The sequence below is a fragment of the Symphalangus syndactylus genome, chromosome 23, assembly GCF_028878055.3.
Source record: "Symphalangus syndactylus isolate Jambi chromosome 23, NHGRI_mSymSyn1-v2.1_pri, whole genome shotgun sequence".
NCBI classification, from domain to species: Eukaryota; Metazoa; Chordata; class Mammalia; order Primates; family Hylobatidae; genus Symphalangus; species Symphalangus syndactylus.
The window spans coordinates 30,569,851-30,589,954 of NC_072445.2; the positions used below are offsets into that span (position 1 = coordinate 30,569,851).

The 20,104-nt window shown below is 36.4% G+C and overlaps 1 protein-coding gene across 1 annotated transcript in view; it reads left to right on the plus strand.

Moving 5' to 3' along the window:
- The window catches only part of PRIM2 (DNA primase subunit 2), a 313,885-nt gene that overhangs the window by 39,835 nt on the left and 253,946 nt on the right, over positions 1-20,104 (plus strand). Inside the window, exons 6-7 of the mRNA XM_055262817.2 lie at positions 14,706-14,801; positions 16,847-16,984. Coding sequence (XP_055118792.1) covers positions 14,706-14,801; positions 16,847-16,984 — 234 coding nt within the window. The remainder of the gene's footprint in view (positions 1-14,705; positions 14,802-16,846; positions 16,985-20,104) is intronic.

Consider the following 20,104-nt stretch of genomic DNA (forward strand, 5'->3'; position numbering starts at 1 on the left):
GCTAATATTTTTAAGTGCTTTGTCCATCATTTTTGTTGTTTTCAGTGAGATAGAGATCTGAATAACTTAAGAAATCAGAAACTGCTAATAGCACGGAGCCCATCTGCTGCTGTGCTGTTGGTGATGTTGCAAATCGTTCCCCTCTCCCCTTAACATGTTCTGAGCCTCAAGTCAAGACAGCCTCCTGGGCTGGAGAGGTGATGGTCTAAATAATTGTAAAGATTTTTAAAAAATTTAAGTTAAAATAGCTTCTTAAATTATTATATCAAATTAATAGAGAGGTATTATTTCTTTAATTTGTTTAACTACCCTTGTGCTCATCTGGAGAAACTGTCAGGAAAGATGATTTTTATTAAAGGCACTGCTGTTACATTCACTCAGGCATGATTCTGTCATAACTTCTTGGTATTTCCTGTCTTTCTTAATTGCATGTTTTCCCTCCATCTCTGTCACAGTGCCAATTCTAGGACTGCCTTATTACTGCTTGTTGGTCTAGCAACTTCTTAACTGTTCTTTAATTATTAGCGGAATTGAACATTATTTTGTGTGTATGAATTTTTGTGCCTTTTCATGAATTAATCTTTTTTTTATCTTTTGACGAATTTATCTTATTACATCTTATCATTAATAATTTTTAGTCTTTTGGGGTTTCATCACACAGAATATTTATTTTTCTCTTATTCTAAGCTTTTCTGTATTTCTTCAGTTTGAATATTGTCACTTTCCGTAGTTTGTATATTTCAGTCAGTAAACATTTCATCAGGTATTGTGGTAAGAACTGGGAATATAGGCTGTGTGCGGTAGCTCACACCTGTGATCCCAGCTCTTTGGGAGGCTGAGGCAGGAGGATTGTTTGAGCTAAGTGGTTTGAGACCAGCCTGGGTAACATAGTGAGACCCAGTCTCTACGGAAAATTAAAAATCAGCTGGGCATGGCGGCGTGTTAGCACGCCTGTAATCCCAGGCTATTTGGGAGGCTGAGGCAGGAGAATTGCTTGAGCTTGGGAGACCAAGGCTGTAGCGAGCTGTTCCAGCCTGAGCAACAGAGTGAGACCATATCTCGAAAAAAAAAAAAAGAACTGGGAATATAATCGTTATGACACATTTACCTGTGCTTAGGTTCATATGTTAGTGAGGGAGATATAAATGCTTATAGTATTGTACATAAATAATACATAAAAAAAAGCTGTATCTTCAAGTAGACAGGTATGTTCCAGCATGGAGGTGGGAGTAACTATGCCTGAGGAAATCTGGTGCAACTTTGCAGAGGTAATGTGTTAGCTGCATAGAAATTTGCCAGTAGAAACACAGGGTATGGAAAGACATTTCAGATGTGGGAAGTATGTGTAAAGTCATAGAAGTGAAAGAAAGACATGGTGCGCTATAGGAAGTGCAGATAGGTTGGTATAATTGGAGGGCAAAGTATTTTAGGGGAAGAGAATTGAAACTAGAACGAGTTTAAAGGCCTGGGATAAAAAGGAACTTTGATGGACACAAAGAGCCTGCGTAGTGGGGATAATGGAGTAAATGAGCAGGAAGTACGTGGAGATGTGGTTGGGGAAAATGTGTGAGGGTAGGGGTGATGCGTTGCTTGTGAATTGTGCTGTGATCATGGGAGTGGGCTGCAGAAGTGGAGTGTGAGTGGGTCAGAGGATGCTGGCGACTGTGTGAAACTAGTGTTGACTGGATCATCCATATGGGTGTAGCAGTCCATTTGGACAGTGGCAAGAAGGTGGATGTTATGATGTTGACAAGATTTGGATTTGGACCGTGCCTGTTCCAGTTTTAGTACTGAAAGTCCCACATCCTGAGAAACCTCTCATTCCTGGACAGACTGAGATGGTTGGTCACCATAATGAGATGCCAGAGGGATATGATGAACTTGAGGCATTGAAACGTGGAGAGCAATAATCTGTCAGTGGGGAGCAGCTGGCTAGGGTGGAGGAAAAAGGAGGGAATAAGGTTATATTAATTTATGCTAGCACGGTGTTCTCATGAGATAGCAAGGAGGTAAAGGTGGTCTTGATTAAATTATGTATTTTTTTTTTTCAGAAAGATTTGTTTTCTTGTGGAAGAGAAGAAATATGCTTTAGTATAAGTAAATAATCTTTCCTTTGTAGTGTTAATTTTACTATATTTCAAATGTGCCTATGCTATTAAAAAAGAAACAGTAATAAAATAACCAATTGATTTTTATATTGATTAGCTTGACAGTATTACTGAGACATCAACATACTAATTAGAATGTCAGGATATTATTCATTTTCTAACTTTTAATGTTTTGGATGATTATAAATGACAAAAAAATTTGTGAGTGAAGTACCATACTATCCTATCAATTTTAGTTAATTAATTCAGCCACAGAATGGTAATTATTTCCTTTTTTATTTTCTATTTTTGTCTCTTTGCTAAAGATTTTCCAATTAAAATTTTTTCCTATTGTATGGCTCTCCTTTGTACATTTAAATGAAGAAAGTACGCTGTAAGAATTGGATTACAGATAAAAAAATGTTTAAAACTAACCTTTATTTTAGGTTGATAAATATTTGGGTTATTTATCACTGTGTCAGAAATGCCTCCAAACCTAAAACAACAATTCCAAAACCTAACATTAAAACTTAAAATCAAAACTTAATTCTAAAACTTAAAACAATACCCATCTTATTATATCTCACACTTTTGAGGGTTAGGGATTCAGATTGGGCTTACAGGGCAATTGTTCTGTTCCACATAGTATTATATATGGAGTTTCTTAGTTGACAACTAGTCTGGTCTAGGATGTCTAAGACAGCTTTACTCACATGCTTGTGCATATGTGAGGACTTCTAAAAGGCTGGACTCTGCTGGAAGCCTTTCCATGTGATCCCTCAAACGAGGTGGTTGGACTTCTTACTTCATGATCTAGGACTCCAAGAGAACAAGGCAGAATCTGCCAGTCCTCTCAAAAAATAGGCCTGGGCCTGGCAGGGCATCACTCGTTCCTGTCAAAGTAGTCACAGGCCAGGCCAGATTCAAGGGGAGGGCAAATAGATCTTAGCTCTCAACGGAGGATGTGTCAAAGACTTTGCAGCCATCTTTAATCCCTATGTACTACAGATTGATGATTAGGTCACAGTGCATTTGGGAAACAAATTGCCCTTTATAATCACAATATTTGCTACCAATATAGAACCTATATTTATTTGAAATGATAATAACAGTATTAAAAATTATGATATTTGCTTTCAGCATTTGATCTATTCACAAAGTTTTAATTTCTTTATAAATCATTTCTTTATAAATGAAATGATTCCTAATTGTTTACATATATATGTATATATATCATACATTTATTTTAGAAAAGCGGATTCTTTTCCTGGGATATGCTGTTTAGACCAGTGATGTATGTCGAATCACTAATGGACCTTAAAAAAAAACATACACCTCAGGGCTTCAATCTGTAGGTCTGGGTGGCACCAGGAATCTGTAATTTTAAAAAGCTTCACTGGCAAGTAATGTACATACTTACTTAATGACCAGGGTCTAAGAGAGCTCTGTAGATTCAAATAGAAAACTATCCAAACTATTTATAAACATGATTGAGTATTGTTGATTGGAAGCTTATAGAAGCTTAAATCTCTGGGAAGCCTTATTTATATCTTTACTTTTGAGGCCAGTGTACTAGACTAGTGGTTCCAACATGGCATCCCCGAGATGATCATTTGGGAATGTGGGAAAGAAATAAATAATACAACATATATTTTTAGTCTCATCTGTTCCACATTTCGGGGGTAGGTATGGCATGTTTTAAGTGCAGAATGTACAGTAATACATGCTGTATAATATAAATAAATATACATATATTGGAAGTATGTGCTGAAAAAACTTTATTGATGACAATGTGTGATGCAAAGCTGAAGATCACTATTCCAGTCAGTTTAGGTTATGCATTGGTAATGACTCCCAAACCTCAGTGACTTACAGACAGGTTTGTTCTTTGTTCATATTCTATGTCTTCATGGGCCAGCTACAACCCTGCTGTGTGTCATTTTGACCCTGGACTCAGGCGGACTGAGTAGGCTCTGTATACTGGAACTTTACCAGTTGCTGCGGCAAAAGGAGGAGAGAACTGGGTAAACTACATGCTCATAAAGCTTTTGCTTAGGAATGACACACGTTACTTCCGCTCACATTTCACTGGCCAAAGCAAGTCACTTGGCTATGCTTTAGTTCAGCAGGTAGGGGGTGTATAATTCTCCCTCAGTGAGGGACTCAGTACAGGGTGAATAGCAATGCAGTCTACACAGGCATCCACTACCCTTCTATTTACTGTGTAGAGTATTTGCCTCTCTAGAGCTGCTCCTTAATCTGCTTTCAGGATTCCAACAGAGTGAAATTGCCTCTCTCAGTTCCTGGTTTGATGAAGAATATAAAAAAGAAAAAGACACAGTCAAAATCCTTAATTCTATTAGCAAGGCAGCATATAAAACAACCTAATTTTGGAGTATGGAAATATAACTTTACCAAAACAGTTAAAACCCAGTGTAATTTTTACTTGATAAAAAATGATACCATTATACCATGTACTACCATTTGAAACATTCAGGTACTGACTGTTGAGTGGGTGGATATGAGTAATAGGGATTGAGATGTGGGGAATTATGAGTAGTAGTGGCAAGAGCAGAACTTCAGAGCTAGAATGTTCAGAGTCTCTGTTGATTGAACATTAATCAGAGTGAAGGTTGAGCATCTCTAAAATAGTAATGTAAGTCACTCAAAAAATGTGTGTTTCATGTTGAGCCATTTGTTTATACACCTCTTTTTAGGAGGATGTTTACTTTGTGAAGCATACTACACCTTGATTATAAGATGTTGCAGTGATAACCTAGCTGGCTTTTATCAGTTATTTTGAATTCCGCTATACACCAAGACCTGTGTTAGTTTAATGAAATGACAAGTTTATAGAAACTGCGTTAGTTGCAGTAAACATTTCACTTTATTACTTGAGGAAAAAGCCTGAAATATAGAAACTAATCAAAATGTAAATTACAGATAGTAACAACAAGTGTTTACCATGTACTAAGGGTGTGCTGTATGTTAGGCCTATTGTACACACTTTACATACTTTATTTAATCCCAAGAAAAGCTACATGAGATAGGTATGATTTTCTTCATTTTATCCCTGAAGAAACTAAGGTGTAAAGAGGTTAACTAACCTGTTTAAGATTCAAAGACAGGTTTCTATGATTTTGAAAACTATTCTCTCTACTAGTTTACTCTGCTTTTATAATTGTTCCACTGTATCTGTTTTTACTTGTATTCTTTGTTAGTAGAAGTAGGAAGCCATTTAATCTTGTCCTGCTCTTTCAGAGAATGAGTATTTTTTTTTAGGTATGCAGCAGGTAATCTCATTTAGGAGAACCTAAATAAATGAAATATCCTTATATTTTGTCCAGTAGTTTTTAAGGAGAAAGCAAGAGTAAAGAGAATATTCAGGATAATGTTAGGATTTTGAAATAATGAAGTTAATAGCAGTTTATACTAATTATTTAATAGTAAAGTTTCAGACAGTCATCCTACATTTTTCATTGAGAATTGTCTTATATTTTCCATTTGCATTTTGGTTATAACTAAATAGATAAATGAAGATTTATTTGACAAATGGATGCATTTTTTAATTCACCAAAGAAAACCAGAATATTTACTCATAGGCCATTAACAGGAAGTGACATGAAATTTAGATCGAATGTGCATGATTTAGAGTGTATTTGCTTACTTTGGGTGAAAAGTTTAGAAACACATTGAATTCCTTAGAATTTTATCTATAACTTTTTTTTTTTTTTTTTTTTGAGGTGGAGTCTCACCCTGCCACCCACGCTGGAGTGCAGTGGTGCGATCTCAGCTCACTGCAACTTTTGCCTGCCTCCCAGATTCAAGCTGTTTTCCTGCCTCAGCCTCCTGAGTAGTTGGGATTACAGGTGTGGGCCACCATGCCCGGCTAATTTTTGTATTTTTAGTAGAGATGGGGTTTCACTATGTTGGCCAGGCTGGGCTCAAACTCCTGACCTCAGGTGATCTGCCCACCTCAGCCTCCCAAAGTGCTGGGATTTCAGGCATGAGTCACTGTACCCAGCCCAGAATTTTATCTATAACTTCTAATCTGAGCAAGACTAGATAGCTTTTATTCTTCTTTGGGCGGGGCGATAGATTTCAATGAGAAGAAATATTGCATTAAACTCTAATTTTTATTTAAGTTCTTGAGTTTTTTTTTTTTTTTTCAAAATTATATCTTGTATATTTCTAAGGCAGAAGACTATTTGGAGAAGTAAAGTCTCTTGTAGCTAAAGTATTCTGTTGTGTGGCAGTTGAACTGATGTGTGCTTCCCTGACATTTACTTGGTAAGCAGTTAATTGCCTACCAAGTTAGAAATAACTGTGGTATCAGTAATACAAATACTTGAATTTAGGGAAAGGTGAGATACTATATTATGCTAGGTGAAGTATTAGTGGTACTTAGTTATTAATGTGGGATTTGTTTAGTTAGAACCTAAAACAATATTAGGACAAACATCTGTATGTTCAAAGATACTAGTTTCTTTATTGCTGGGTAAAAAGTGATTATAAAAGGATCATGACAGGTTAACACATTTGGCTTCAATTTCAGTTTTGCCAGATCTAGGCAAGATTTATTCTGGCAACAAACAATACATGTAATCAATTATAATTATTCTTATTAATGGTGGGGAACATGGAGATGTATATTAAAATTTTATTTAATTTCAGATAAATGTTTACTGGGAAAATTTGAAATATATTTTTATATTTAGATTGGATGCTTACTTAAAAAGCAATGAAAGAGCATCGTGAAGACATGAAGATTCCTTCTCCTTTCACCCTATCTCCCCAATCAGTTTCTTCCTTTATTAATTGCTGTTTGAGAATTATAGCTTGGCTCTAAAACTTAAAATAGCTACTTCCTCTCAGATATTCTCTGCATTGTGTATCTGGTTGCTTATTTGACTTTCGGAGAATTTCCCTTATGGAATGCAAAGTGAAAGGTAAATAGTCAATTAAGTAGAGAAGTTACTGTCAACAGAGATATATGTAAACATAGCAAATACTAAAGCAAAATAATGTGGCTTTAGCTCTTAGGGAAATATTTGCTATTGCTAAACCTCATTTACATACTCTACAATGAGTGTTGATTATCTGTAATTTGTGCTCTGACCCTTTAAAATTTTTACCTATAAAACTTCTCATGGCATCCAGTTGTATTACATTTTTAGTTTCTGTATCTTTATCTTGTCCATCACCAAAGAGGAATTGAGGTGAAAGTTTCCAGTTGATGAATTTGTCTTCCATTGCTTTTAATGTTACGTGTTTGTTTAGCTTTCCTGCAAAGTAGTGTCTGTTTATTTGTTTTTAGACCACATGGCCTAGTGGACCTTAGCATTGGATAGACTTTGGTTGGAAATCCAGTTTGGTTTCTACTCATATTAATTAGCTATAAAACTAAGATAATATCCAGCTTATAGGGTTATTAGTAGGATTAAGTGAGATAGTATAAGTAAAATAGTTAGCATAGTAACTAGTAGATAGTACACATGGATTTCAGTCATCATCAACTTTTGAATAATCTACTAGATTGACACACATAAACTTCATCCTCTGCTGTATTTCAACTTTCATATACTAAATGGTGAGTGAGGTATTAAGCCCAGCATCTGATGCGTTCCCTCCTCTCACCTCCCACCCTCCAAAAGGCCCAGTGTGTGTTTTTCTCCACCAGGTGTCCATGTGTTTTTATCACTCAGCTCCCACTTATAAATGAGAACATGTGGTATTTGGTTTTCTGTTGCTGTGTTAGTTTGTTAAGGATAATGGCCTCCAGCTCCATCCATGTCCCTGCAAAGGACATGAGCTCATTCCTTTTTTAGGACTGCATAGTATTCCGTGGTGTATATGTACCACATTTTCTTTATTCAGTCTATCACTAATGGGCATTTGGGTTGATTCCATGTCTTTGCTATTGTGAATAGTGCTGCAGTGAACATATGTGTGCATGTATCTTTATAATAAAATGATTTATATTCCTCTGGGTATATACCCAGTAATGGGATTGCTGGCTCCAATGGCATTTCTGCCTGTAGGTCTTTGAGGAATCCCCACACTGTCTTCCACAATGGTTGAACTAATCTACTCTTCCAGCAGCAGTGTAAAAGCATTCCTTTTTCTCCACAACCTTGCCAGCATCTGTTGTTTTTTGACTTTTTAGTAGTAGCCATTCTGACTGGTGTGAGATGGTACCTCATTGTGGTTTTCATTTGCATTTCTCTAATGATCACTGACATTGAGTTTTTTTTTTTTCATGTTTGTTGGCTGCATGTATGTCTTCTTTTGAGAAGGGTCTGTTCGTGTCCTTTGCCCACTTTTTAATGTTTTTTTTTTTTCTTGTAAATTTGAGTTCCTTATAGATACTGGATATTAGACCTTTGTCAGATGTATGGATTGCAAAAATTTTCTCCCATTCTTTAGATTGTCTGTTTACTCTGTTGATAGTTTCTTTTGCTGTGCAGAAGCTCTTTAGTTTAATTGGATCCCATGTGTCAATCTTCGCTTTTGTTTCAATTGCTTTTGGTGTTTTCGTCATGAAATCTTTGCCTGTGCTTGTGTCCTGATTGGTAATGCCAATTCTGGGGTTTTCATAGTTTTAGGTTTTACATTTAAGTATTTAATCCATCTTGAGTTGATTTTTGTATATGGTATAAGGAAGGGGTCCAGTTTCAATTTTCTATGTATGGCTAGCCAGTTCTCACAGCACCATTTATTATATAGGGATATCTTTCCCCGTTGCTTGTTTTTGTTAGGTTTGTTCATGATCAAGTGTTGTAGGCATGCAGTCTTACTTCTGGTTTCTGTAATCTGTTCCATTGGTCTATGTGCCTGTTTTTATACCAGTGCCATGCTCTTTTGGTTGCTGTAGCCCTGTAGTATAGTTTGAAATAGGGTAGTGTGATGCCACCAGCTTTGTTCTTTTTGCTTAGGGTTGACTTGGTTATTTGGGCTCCTTTTTGGTTCCATATGAATTTTAAAATAGTTTTAAAAAATTTCTTTGAAGAATGTCAGTGGTAGTTTGATGGGATTAGCATTGAATCTATAAATTGCATCAGACAGTATGGACATTTTCGTGATACCGATTCTTCCTATCCATGAGCATGGAATATTTTTCCATTTTTTTGTGTCATCTCTGATTTCTTTGAACAGTGGTTTGTAGTTCTCCTTGAAGAGGTCCTTTACGTCCTTTGTTAGCTGTATTCCTAGGAATTTTGTTCTTTTTGTGGCAATTGTAAGTGGGATTGCCTTCTTGATTTGGCTCTTGGCTTGGCTATTGTTGGTGTATAGGAATGCTATTTATTTTTTGAGACAGAGTCTTGCTCTGTTGCCCAGGCTGGACTGCGGTGGCGCGATCTCAGCTCACTACAACCTCCACCTCCCAGGTTCAAGTGATCTTCCTGCCTCAGCCCACTGAGGACTACATAGCTGGGATTACAGGCGTGTGCCACCATGCCTGGCTAATTTTTGTATTTTTAGTAGAGACGGGGTTTCGCCGTGTTGGGCAGTCATGAACTCCTGACCTCAGGTGGTTCACCTGCTTCAGCCTCCCAAATTGCTGGTATTACAGGTATGAGCCACCTCACTCAGCTGGAATGCTAGTGGTTTTTGCATGTTAGTTTAGTATCTTGAGACTTTGCTGAAGTTGCTTATCAGCTTAAGAAGCTTTTGGGCTGAGACAGTGGGGTTTTCTAGATATAGGATGATGTCATCTGTAAACAAAGATAGTTTGACTTTCTCTCCTCCTGTTTGAATACCCTTTATTTTTTTCTCTTGCCTGATTGCCTTAGCAGGAACTTTCAAGACTATGTTGAATAGGGGTGGTGAGAAAGGGCAACCTTGTCTTGTGCAAGTTTTCAGGGGGAATGTTTCCAGCTTTTGCCCATTCAGTATGATACTGGCTATGGGTTTGTCATATATGGCTCTTACAATTTTGAGGTATGTTCCTTCAATACCCAGTTTATTGAGAGTTTTTAACATGAAGGGATGTTGAATTTTATTGAAGGCTTTTCCTGCATCTATTAAGATAATCATGTGGTTTTTATGTTTAGTTCTGTTTATGTGATGAATCACATTTATTGATTTGTGTATGTTGAACCAACCTTGCATCGTGGAGATGAAGCCAAATTGATCGTGATGGATAAGCTTTTTGATGTGCTGCTGGATTCGGTTTACAAGTATTTTGTTGAGGATTTTTGCATCAGTGTTCATGAAGGATATTGGCCTGATGTTTTATTTTTTTTATTGTATCTCCGCCAGGTTTTGGTATCAGGATGATGCTGACCCTTCCTCTGTTGCCCAGGCTAGAGGGTAGTGGTGTGATCATAGTTCACTGTAGCCTTAAACTCCTTGGCTCAAGAGATCTTCCTACCTCAGCCTTTTTTTTTTTTTTTTTTTTTTTTTTTTTTTTTAAATTAGTTGTGTGTAATGGTGTGTGTCTGTAGTCCTATCTCAGCTGGGACTACTAGGTATGCAACATCACACCCAGCTAATTAAAATTTTTTTTTAGGTTGGGTATAATGGTTTATGCCTGTAATCTTAGCCTATTGGGAGGACAAGGTGGGAGAATCACTTGATTCTAGGGATTTGAGACTAGCCTCGGTAACATAGTAAGACCCTGTCTCTATAAAAAATTTAAAAAATAGCCAGGCATGGTGGCTCACATCTGTAATTCTAACACTTTGAGAAGGCAAGGGGGTAGGATCCCTTGAGCCCAGGAGTTCGAGACCAGCCTGAGCAACATAGGGAGATCCCTTCTCTGTAAGAAAAAATATAATATTAAAAAAATTTAAGAGTAATTAGCCGGGCATGGTGGTTCGTGCCTGTAGTCCCAATTACTCAGAAAGTTCAATTACTCAGTGAGCTGTGATCATACCATTGCATTCCAGCCTGGGTGAACAAACAAGACCCTGTTAGAGATGGGGGTTTCACTTAGTCGCCCAGGCTAGTCTCAAACTCCTGGCCTCAAGCTATCCAACCTCCTCAGCCTCCCAAGTAGCTGGGATTACAGATGCCAACTCTCATGCCTGGCCATTTGTATATTTTAATATTCTAATTGTCATATAGTGGTATGTCATTGAGGTTTCCATTATGGTTTCAAACCCTGATGACTAAGGAGGTTGAGCATCTTTTAATACATTTTTTGGCTCTTTGAGTTTTCTCATTTGTAAAGTGCCTGTTAATGTCTTTTGCTAATTTTTCTATTGGATTGACTCTTTTTTTTGTTATTTCTGTTCTGGCTGTTCTTGGCCCTTTGCATGTTCATGTACATTTTAGAACCAGAACGTCCACACACACAGGCATACACAAAAGCTATTACGATTTTGTTTGGGATTGTATTGAATCTATAGGTTAATTTGAAGAGATTTAAAACATTTACAATATTAAGTTTTCTGGTTGATGTTTAGGATATCTCTGTTAATTAATTTTTCTCCAGTTTCTCTCAGTAAGATTTTATATTTTTCTTGGTGAGGCCTTGCACATATTTTGTTAGATTTATTCCTAGATCCTTGATAGTTTTAATTCTGTTGTAAATTGTAGCTTAAAAATTTCCATTACTGAATTTTGTTGCTGGCATATAGAAATACAATTAGTTTTTCTATACTTTTTTATTTCTATTTTTTATTTTTTGAGACCGAGTCTCGCCTTGTCGCCCAGGCTGGAGTGCAGTGGCACGATCTTGGCTCACCGCAACCTCCACCTTCCAGGTTCAAGCAATTCTTCTTCCCCACCCTCCTGAGTAGCTGGGATTACAGGCGTGCACCACCATGCCCAGCTAATTTTTTTTTTTTTGTATCTTCAGTAGAGATGGGGTTTCACCATGTTGGCCAGGCTGGTCTCAAACTCCTAACCTCGTGATCCACCTGCCTCAGCCCCCTGAAGTGCTGGGGTTACAGGTGTGAGCCACCGCACCCAGCCGGTTTTTCTATATTTGAATCCAGAAACCTGACTCAATTAGGCCAATAGTTTTAATAATTTATCGTGGATTCTTCTGAATTTTCTAAGTATACTAAATCATATAATCTGCAAATAGAGTTTTAGTTATTCTTTTTCAATCTTGATACTTTTTTGTTCTTACCTATATTGTTTTTATTCATGGAGTCTCATTTCCTGGTGTGCTTTGTTACTGTTGTATGCTGGAGATTGTGTTTGGAAAGTTAGTTGTGGACTATATTGAAGCTTAGGAGGATTATATCTTTCTAGAAGGGTTTTCGTTTTTTTTTTTTTTTTTTCATTGGCCTGGGGCCATTGCTGGTCCAGGACAATTTTAATTTAAATATGGGATCTGAGATCTCAGACCCACTAGATAAGTTGAAAATGGGTTGTAGATCCATATGAAGGCTGATAAGTTTCTGGTTCATCCTCAAGTAATTGTTCACAGCTACAGGAATTTCAGGGGTTTCTTCCTAACTCCACTGAGTTTTAAATTTCTGTGCCTAAATATTTTTTATCTATTTCTAGAAATTTTTTTTCTTTTTCCTTTTTTTCCTTATATAGGCCTAATCATCTCTGAAATGTCATTTCTTATATTCAACTAAACGTGTGTTTGGAACCTGTTTAATAAAACACAGGTTTCATTTAGTGATATAAAACAACACATCACAAAGGTTTTGTGCACATTGCTTGATTTTAGGTCTTAGGGCTGGATGTTTGTATGTTCCTGTAAGGGCTCAATGGGCTCAGAAATGTCATTTCTTAGATTCTACAAACTGTGTGTTTGGAACCTTTTGAATGAAAACCCAGGTTCCATTCAGTGATGTAAAATAGCACATCAGAAAGCTTTTTCTTCTTCTTCTTCTTCTTTTTTTTTGATAAGGGTTTGCTGTGTCACCCAGACTGGAGTGCAGTAATGTGATCATGGCTTACTGCAGCCTCTAACTCCTGGGCTCAAGCAATCCTCCCACCTTAGCCTCCCAAGTAGCTGAGATTACAAGTGTATACCACCATACCTGGCTAATTTTTAAATTTTTTTTTGTAGAGATGGGGTCTCACCGTGTTGCCCAGGCTGTTCTCAAACTCCTGGACTCAAGTGATCCTCCCGCCTTGGCCTCCAAAAGTGCTGGGATTATAGACGTGAGCCACCATGCCCAGCCTTTTGCTTTTTTTAAAAAAATCACTTTTTATAGTTTCTACTTCATACAGATTGTGCTTGTCTTTTATTTCTGTACACATGGTAGCATAGTTATTGTCTGTAAACTTTGTGAATTCTTCTCTGTTGTTTTTGTTCATGAAGTATAGTTTTATTCTATACCTTGTTGTAAAATACAATGTGCTTGACATTGTATTTGGAAATTTATTTGTAGGAATACTTTGAGGTGTACTGTGGAGGTTCCTCCAGAGAGGATCTGAGTTTGCTTTTTCGAGGTGCCTGGGCATTTGAATCAGGTACCGCCTTAAAACAAGTTCAAGGCTTGGGATTCCCTGATATCCTACATCATTTGAGCAGGAAGGTCTCTCATCAGATATCCCACTTTGTGTGGGCCTGACTTTGTATATTAACTTTCTGTGCTGTAAAGATGTTTTTAAAATTTCATCAGTGTTTTGTTTTGTTTTCTCTAGGAGGTTGACCTAAATAATATAGCCTGTTTTACTGAAACAGCAAGTTCTACTGCAGTTTATGTAACTAGATACATGTTGGACATTTAGTTTTTTTCTTTATTATTATAAATAACACTGTAATAAACGTTTTTATTTGTGTGCTTGTCCTGTTATTTACTTGTGATTAATCTGAAAATAAAATAGTTACAATCTCCGTTTTTAAAGGCTATTTGATATATATTATCAAAGTATGGTACACAAAGATTGTCCTAACGCTGTATATTCTAAATCTTTTTAACTTTTACCATTTTGATGGATGGAAAATAGTACACATTATTTTAATTTAGCATTTATTATTTTTACTTACATAACTATTGGCTGTTCATGTTTTACTACTTTTGGGTTACGAAAGCTTACATACTGCCAACTAGGGGCTTACTGAGGCTAATTCACACATCAGATGATGTAAATATTTCCCTCAGTTTGTCACTTATATTTTGTCTTCATTTACAAAAATATATATATGTTTTGGTATAGAAGTTTAACGCTTGTACTAATCAGATCTATCAATTTTTTATAAAGCCATAATCAGTCTGAGATAATAAATTTATAGTTGTTCCTAGAAAAACTAGTGTTTTAATTTTGGAATTGTCTTATGTGGCTAGAAAATTGAGAAATAGTCAAACCACTCTAACCTCAATTAGGATATTTTAATATATTAACATAACTCGAATTAGGATAATGCTCATTTTTAGTCTATATTAACCTGAGTTTTTATGATAAGTTTTTTCCTTTTTCTCATTAAAATATTTTCTCTTTGTCTGCTACTGTTCTTTTGATGTATACCTTCAGAAATTGGCAGGGTTAAAATTTGAAAGAATATTCAATTTAGGTTTTTTTCTGTATTTTGCCTTCACTAATGATAGTGATTCAGATATCATGTTAGAAATGATTTGAGATATCAAGGTTTTAAAATTTTTAATAAAAGTAAACAGTATTCATTAAAACAGGAAATCATTTTATTGAAACTGAAGAGGACCTCAAATTTTTATAACAGCTTAAAATGTGTTTTTTTAGATAAGTGATGAAGAGAAGACTCTTCGAGAACAGGAGATTTTTGCCTCATCACCAAGTTTAAGTGGACCTAAGTCGGGGTTCGAGTCCATTTATAAGGTATGTAAACATGTAAAATACTTCCTAGGTTTTGTTAAATATGTCACATTGAGCTTTATATACATATTTAATTAATCCATTTTTATAGCCTGTCATCACCACAGCTACTCTGTCTCCTGCACAGATGCTGTCCTCATTGCACTAATGGTGTGCCAATGTTCTCTCCTGGGCTGTCTCCTTCCACAGACGCATTCCCGACCCTGCTTGGGCTCTGACCTCCCATTACAGGCTGTTTTCCTAATGGAATACCCTCTTTGCATTGTTTGGGTTCTTACACCCTGCACTGGGCTGTCCCCTGCCAGGAAACTCTCGCCACCTATTTGGCCCAACACTCTGTTTGGATTGCTGCCTTGCGTGGAAGCCCCCCTTTGCTTCTCTTGGCCTCTGACATCGTGGTGTCTCGCCTCATGGTCTCTCTGTCATTCCACTGGGCTCTGACATTGTAAGCCTACTTTTTTCCTATGGGAATGCCTTCCTTAACCTACCCAGATTCCATCATCCTGTGCTGGGCCACCTCAGTTTCCCCTCCCCACTCAGTGCAGATAACTACTTCACATGAACCCTTCCAGAAGGGGAAGAGGGAAGAGTTTAAATTCATTTTACAATTTGATAACTGCAACCCCACAATTTCCTTTGAAAAGAATGTGCTAATTATTATGAGTGAGTGCCAGTAGTTTAAAGTCCTGCCCCATTCCACCTTCTTCGTTTCAACTGTTGGGCCATCATTCAGTCAGCCTTTCAAGCTTAGAGTGTGGCGATCAATATTTATTTCTCTTACACCACACATTTCCAGTTACTCTGCCTTCACATCATCTTTTGCTTCTACTTGGGCATTTTTGTTTCTACTGTGACCACCTTAATAAGCTAGAATCACGAAATATTATGGCTAAAGAATCCCTAAGGGTCAGTTAGCCTATCTCTTCCTCCCCTCTCTCAGTTTTACAGATCTGGCTGCTGAGATTTAGAGGCATTCATTAATGCCTCTAATTATTCACCAAATAAGTCTAGTTAGTATCAGAGCTTGGACTAGAACTCATGTTTCTTGCCTGTATTATTGCAGTAAACCCTCTTACCTGCTCATCTAGTATGTCCTATGTAAGCTACCTATTTGGTGCAGTCTCACACAATTCTACCTTGTAGGGCTGTTTGACTTTCCATGTGTGCCCATGAGGGCAGGGACTGTGTTCAATTAATCGGTAAATTAATTGAAAGTTGTTAAAAAACACATGATCTGTTTATAGTGTGAGATGTCGTTGGATATACAGAAAATTGTATGCATTTATATTTAATTCTTCCTTAAAACTTGAATGAATAGGCAATTTGGGAATCATTTTTCACCTAATTTTTTAACCTCGTTTTTATAAAAAAGAAAAACTATTGGAGAGTAAGAATGATTTTTACAGTTTACTAATATCATACTTTGCTCATCTCTTAGAATTTTAAGATTGTTCATAGGGTTTAAAAATCTAAGATTTTTAAAAATAAATTCTTGGGGCAAATACTTATTTTAATAGCAAAACTGAATGCTTATGATTATTTCCATTTCTTAGTACTGAGATTAGCTTTCTCAATATATTTCTCTGGAGTGAGAATGGAAACATACATGAAGAAATTGGAATTACTTTACTTACAAGTAATTTTCAGCTCTGAATATGTTGTTTACAAATTAGGATTCTCTGTGATGCAGAATACAATGTGGGATATGTGAGGTGAATGCAACGTGTGTAGAAGTCTTGAGTTAAGAGTTTGAAATCCCGGGGATTATATTTTGTAAATTCAGAGGTTAAGGAATACAAGAAAGCATTCCAACTTGGCCTTTTAGCGTTACTATTTTTCAAAACATCAGCTCTGAAACGAACATATTTTTGTACTGCCACTGTTTGCTAATGCTGTTGAGTTTTAAGGAGGATAAATTAATCATTTTGTTATTCTTTTGGCTCTGCTAGGACTAATGAATTTCTTTGTTTATACTTTATACATACGAAGACTTAGGATTTCTTAATGACAGGTGCTGACTTATTTTGCCTGTTTCATTCTTAATTCAGGTCCCTTTTGCTGATGCTCTGGATTTGTTTCGAGGAAGGAAAGTCTATTTGGAAGATGGCTTTGCTTACGTACCACTTAAGGACATTGTGGCGATCATCCTGAATGAATTTAGAGCCAAACTGTCCAAGGCTTTGGCAGTAAGTATTTTACTTTATTTCTATATCTGACATGTTCACACTTTCAGTTATATACCCTTGGCAGTTTTATTCTGTGTTTCTCTAGGAAATAAGTTAATTCAGTTTTCATAATGATATTCAGATTACTTATGATGTTGTACTATTAATCCCAGAACTCCTAGGTGTTTATTTGTTACTACCCATAGTTGGTTTTTAAGTTTTTTTTCTTGATCCCACTAATACCAATGCTGAGTGATTAATCTCTGTGGGTTTCTTCATGGTCATGTCTTTTTTCCTTAGAAATAGACTTCGTATATGGCTCTTAACAATTAGTGTGGCCTGTGGTAGATATAACTCCTAAATTTCTGTTCTGAATTCGTATTTGGTATCAGTAGAAGACAATATAGAAGAAAATCTTAAGTACTAACACTGCGATATGCTAGTACTGCAATGAGTAGCTCCGTACTGGGTGAATTTGGAGGTAGCTGTGTTGAACAAATGACATGATCAGTGATTTTTAAGTAGTTTGTTGGAAGTGTAACTCTTAAGTGGTGGTATCTTAAAACCATACACATTTTTATATGTAAAACACGTATTTTACAGTTGTTGTCTCTTAATCTGAGTCAGTTTTTAATACTTTCTTTGTACCTAATGCAGAAGAAGACTTCAAAGATTTGTGACATGGCTGTTTTAAACTATACTGATTATAGTGTAAGCATAGGCCAAGCTTTCCTTCTGAGTTAAAAATTGTAGTATTTTCTGATATAAATAAATTTTTATTGACTCTCTGGGGTTACCTAAATATGTATAATTTAGCTATGTCAGCATTTGGGAAGACTAAAATACTAACTCTGTGTTTATTAAATGAAGGAATTTATGAGAACACCTAGCATAACAGGTATTTAGTTACTGTTAATATTCTTTGTCCATTCCTAATCCCGTTATTTCTTTATCCTCATTAAAGTTGATGCTTTTAAATTTTTTCTTTACTTGTCTGTCACTACCCTAGATTATATTCTAGTTATAGCTAAGAATAGTGTCTTTCACCACTGTGGAAGACACTGATACTTGTCTACTGTTTGGCCATTGCTCTTTTATTATTCTTAGTTTTATTCGCCCATATTCTCTCTGTTGACATTTTAGACCACACTTCTTTGTGTGAAATAGACAAATGTTTTCCAGCAAATTGGTTAGTTTTAGCTGTCATCTATTAAATGCTGGTGGTGGACCCCAGTCTCCATGACAACCAAAAATATCACCATGCATTTCAGAAAACTTCTGGCATGTTAATGCAACTATTAATCTGATCATAGTAATTTCCTTCTTACCAAATTTTTGATTTATGCCTGTGACAATGTAATTGTGGCTAAAAAGTATGAGTTCTTTGGGGGCTTCTGAAAAAAGTTTTTCTTGCTAAAAAAAAAAATAGGCATGTGTGATGAAGTAGTCTTTTTTTCCCCCCTCTGGGTATTGTTGTAACTGAATGTGATGCCCGGAACAGCTACAGCCATGTGGAGATGAGGCAGGTGCCTTCGGGACAACCCAATTTGCTGCATAGACATGTAGAAAGATGGAAAGAATCTGAGTCCTTGTTGCTGTCATTGAGTTGCTGAATTAACCTGTTCTGGAACCACCAAACTTTATTACATGGGATAATGAAGTTTTAATTTTTAAAGGCACTAACTTAGGAACTCATATTTGAGTGGAATTCTCTTTCTCTAGTAGCAGAAAGCATCCTGGTACCTAGATCAGTGTCTGCGTTAGTTAGTATTTTCTTTTCTAGGTGCAGGTAACAGCCTATGCTACATTAACCAATAAATAGAATCTGCTAGCTCGTAAAAGTGAGAAGTCTAGATATAGTATGGACTTCAGACATAGCTTGCCGAATGTTTCATCCCTTTCTCTGAATATGTCTTTACCCTTATGTATATGACTTATCCTCAGTCTGGCTTTCTGATGGTTGCAAAAATAGTTACCATGGGATCAGGCTTTATTTCTGTGTAGCATACTATCTAAAAGAGTTTCTTTGTCCCTGGGCAGAAGTTTGAAATCAAGGTATCGGCATGGCCATGCTTCCTCTGAAGGTGCTGGGGAAAGATCTATTCCACATCTCTCTTCTGGCTTCTGGTAGTTCTTTGACTTGTGGCAACATAACTCCAGTCTTCACATGGCATTCATCCTGCATGTCCCAAATTCTGCTTTTTCTAAGGATATCAGTCATATTGGGATATCATTTTTCTAAGGATATCAGTCACCTCTCAACTCCAACGTGACCTCATTGTAACTAAGTACATCTGCAACAATCCTATTTCTAAATAAGGTCACATTCTGAGGTACTGGAGGTTAGTACCTCAACATAACGATTTTTTTGGGACAGAATTTAATCCATATCACATGTCTATCACTAAAGCAGCTATTGTGGTTTAAGGGATGGCCTAGCCTAAGATCATGTGTCTGCCCCTTTAGATGGGGGATCATGGGAGCTGAGAGTCAGTGTGTTCCTGAAACCACAATATCCCAAACAAAAATGGATGATTGTTAGGAATGGGGAGAGCAGAGAATGAAGATGGGGAGACAACAATTGTCTACTACCTAGAAAAGACCCTGAATATGAATTAAATGTATAAAGTTTTTCACTTTGTAATTTCTTTCAAGCCAAGCTGCCCAGTGCCGAAAAATCTAACTATGAAAATGAATCTGAAATTCTTTTACTTTTGGGGTTTTAAAGCTACTTCTGATTTTGTGTATTGCAAAGCTTAAATAAATTTTTAATAAGTTTTGACTGTTTATTTTATAAATTTGCCTTGAAAGCAACTTGAAAAATGTAAAAAAAGATTTTGCATTTGCCACGCATTTTTATTTTAGATAAGTCAAGATATTCTATGTATATTTGTGATTTATCATCCCAATATCCCAGTGTAGAAAGAAGGGTATGTGGCAGATTTTTGCAAAATTTTATAATTTTTTTCTACTTTCTGGGTAGAAATGAGGGATCTATACTGAGAGAAAAGACAAAACTTGGGTTCCTAAGTTTGTAATAAATTCATTTTCAACCAACTGCACCTAAGCTTTGTGCCTTGTTGATAAGAAATAAGAGTATTTATGAACTTTGAATTCCATTCTTCTTCACTTCTTTCTATT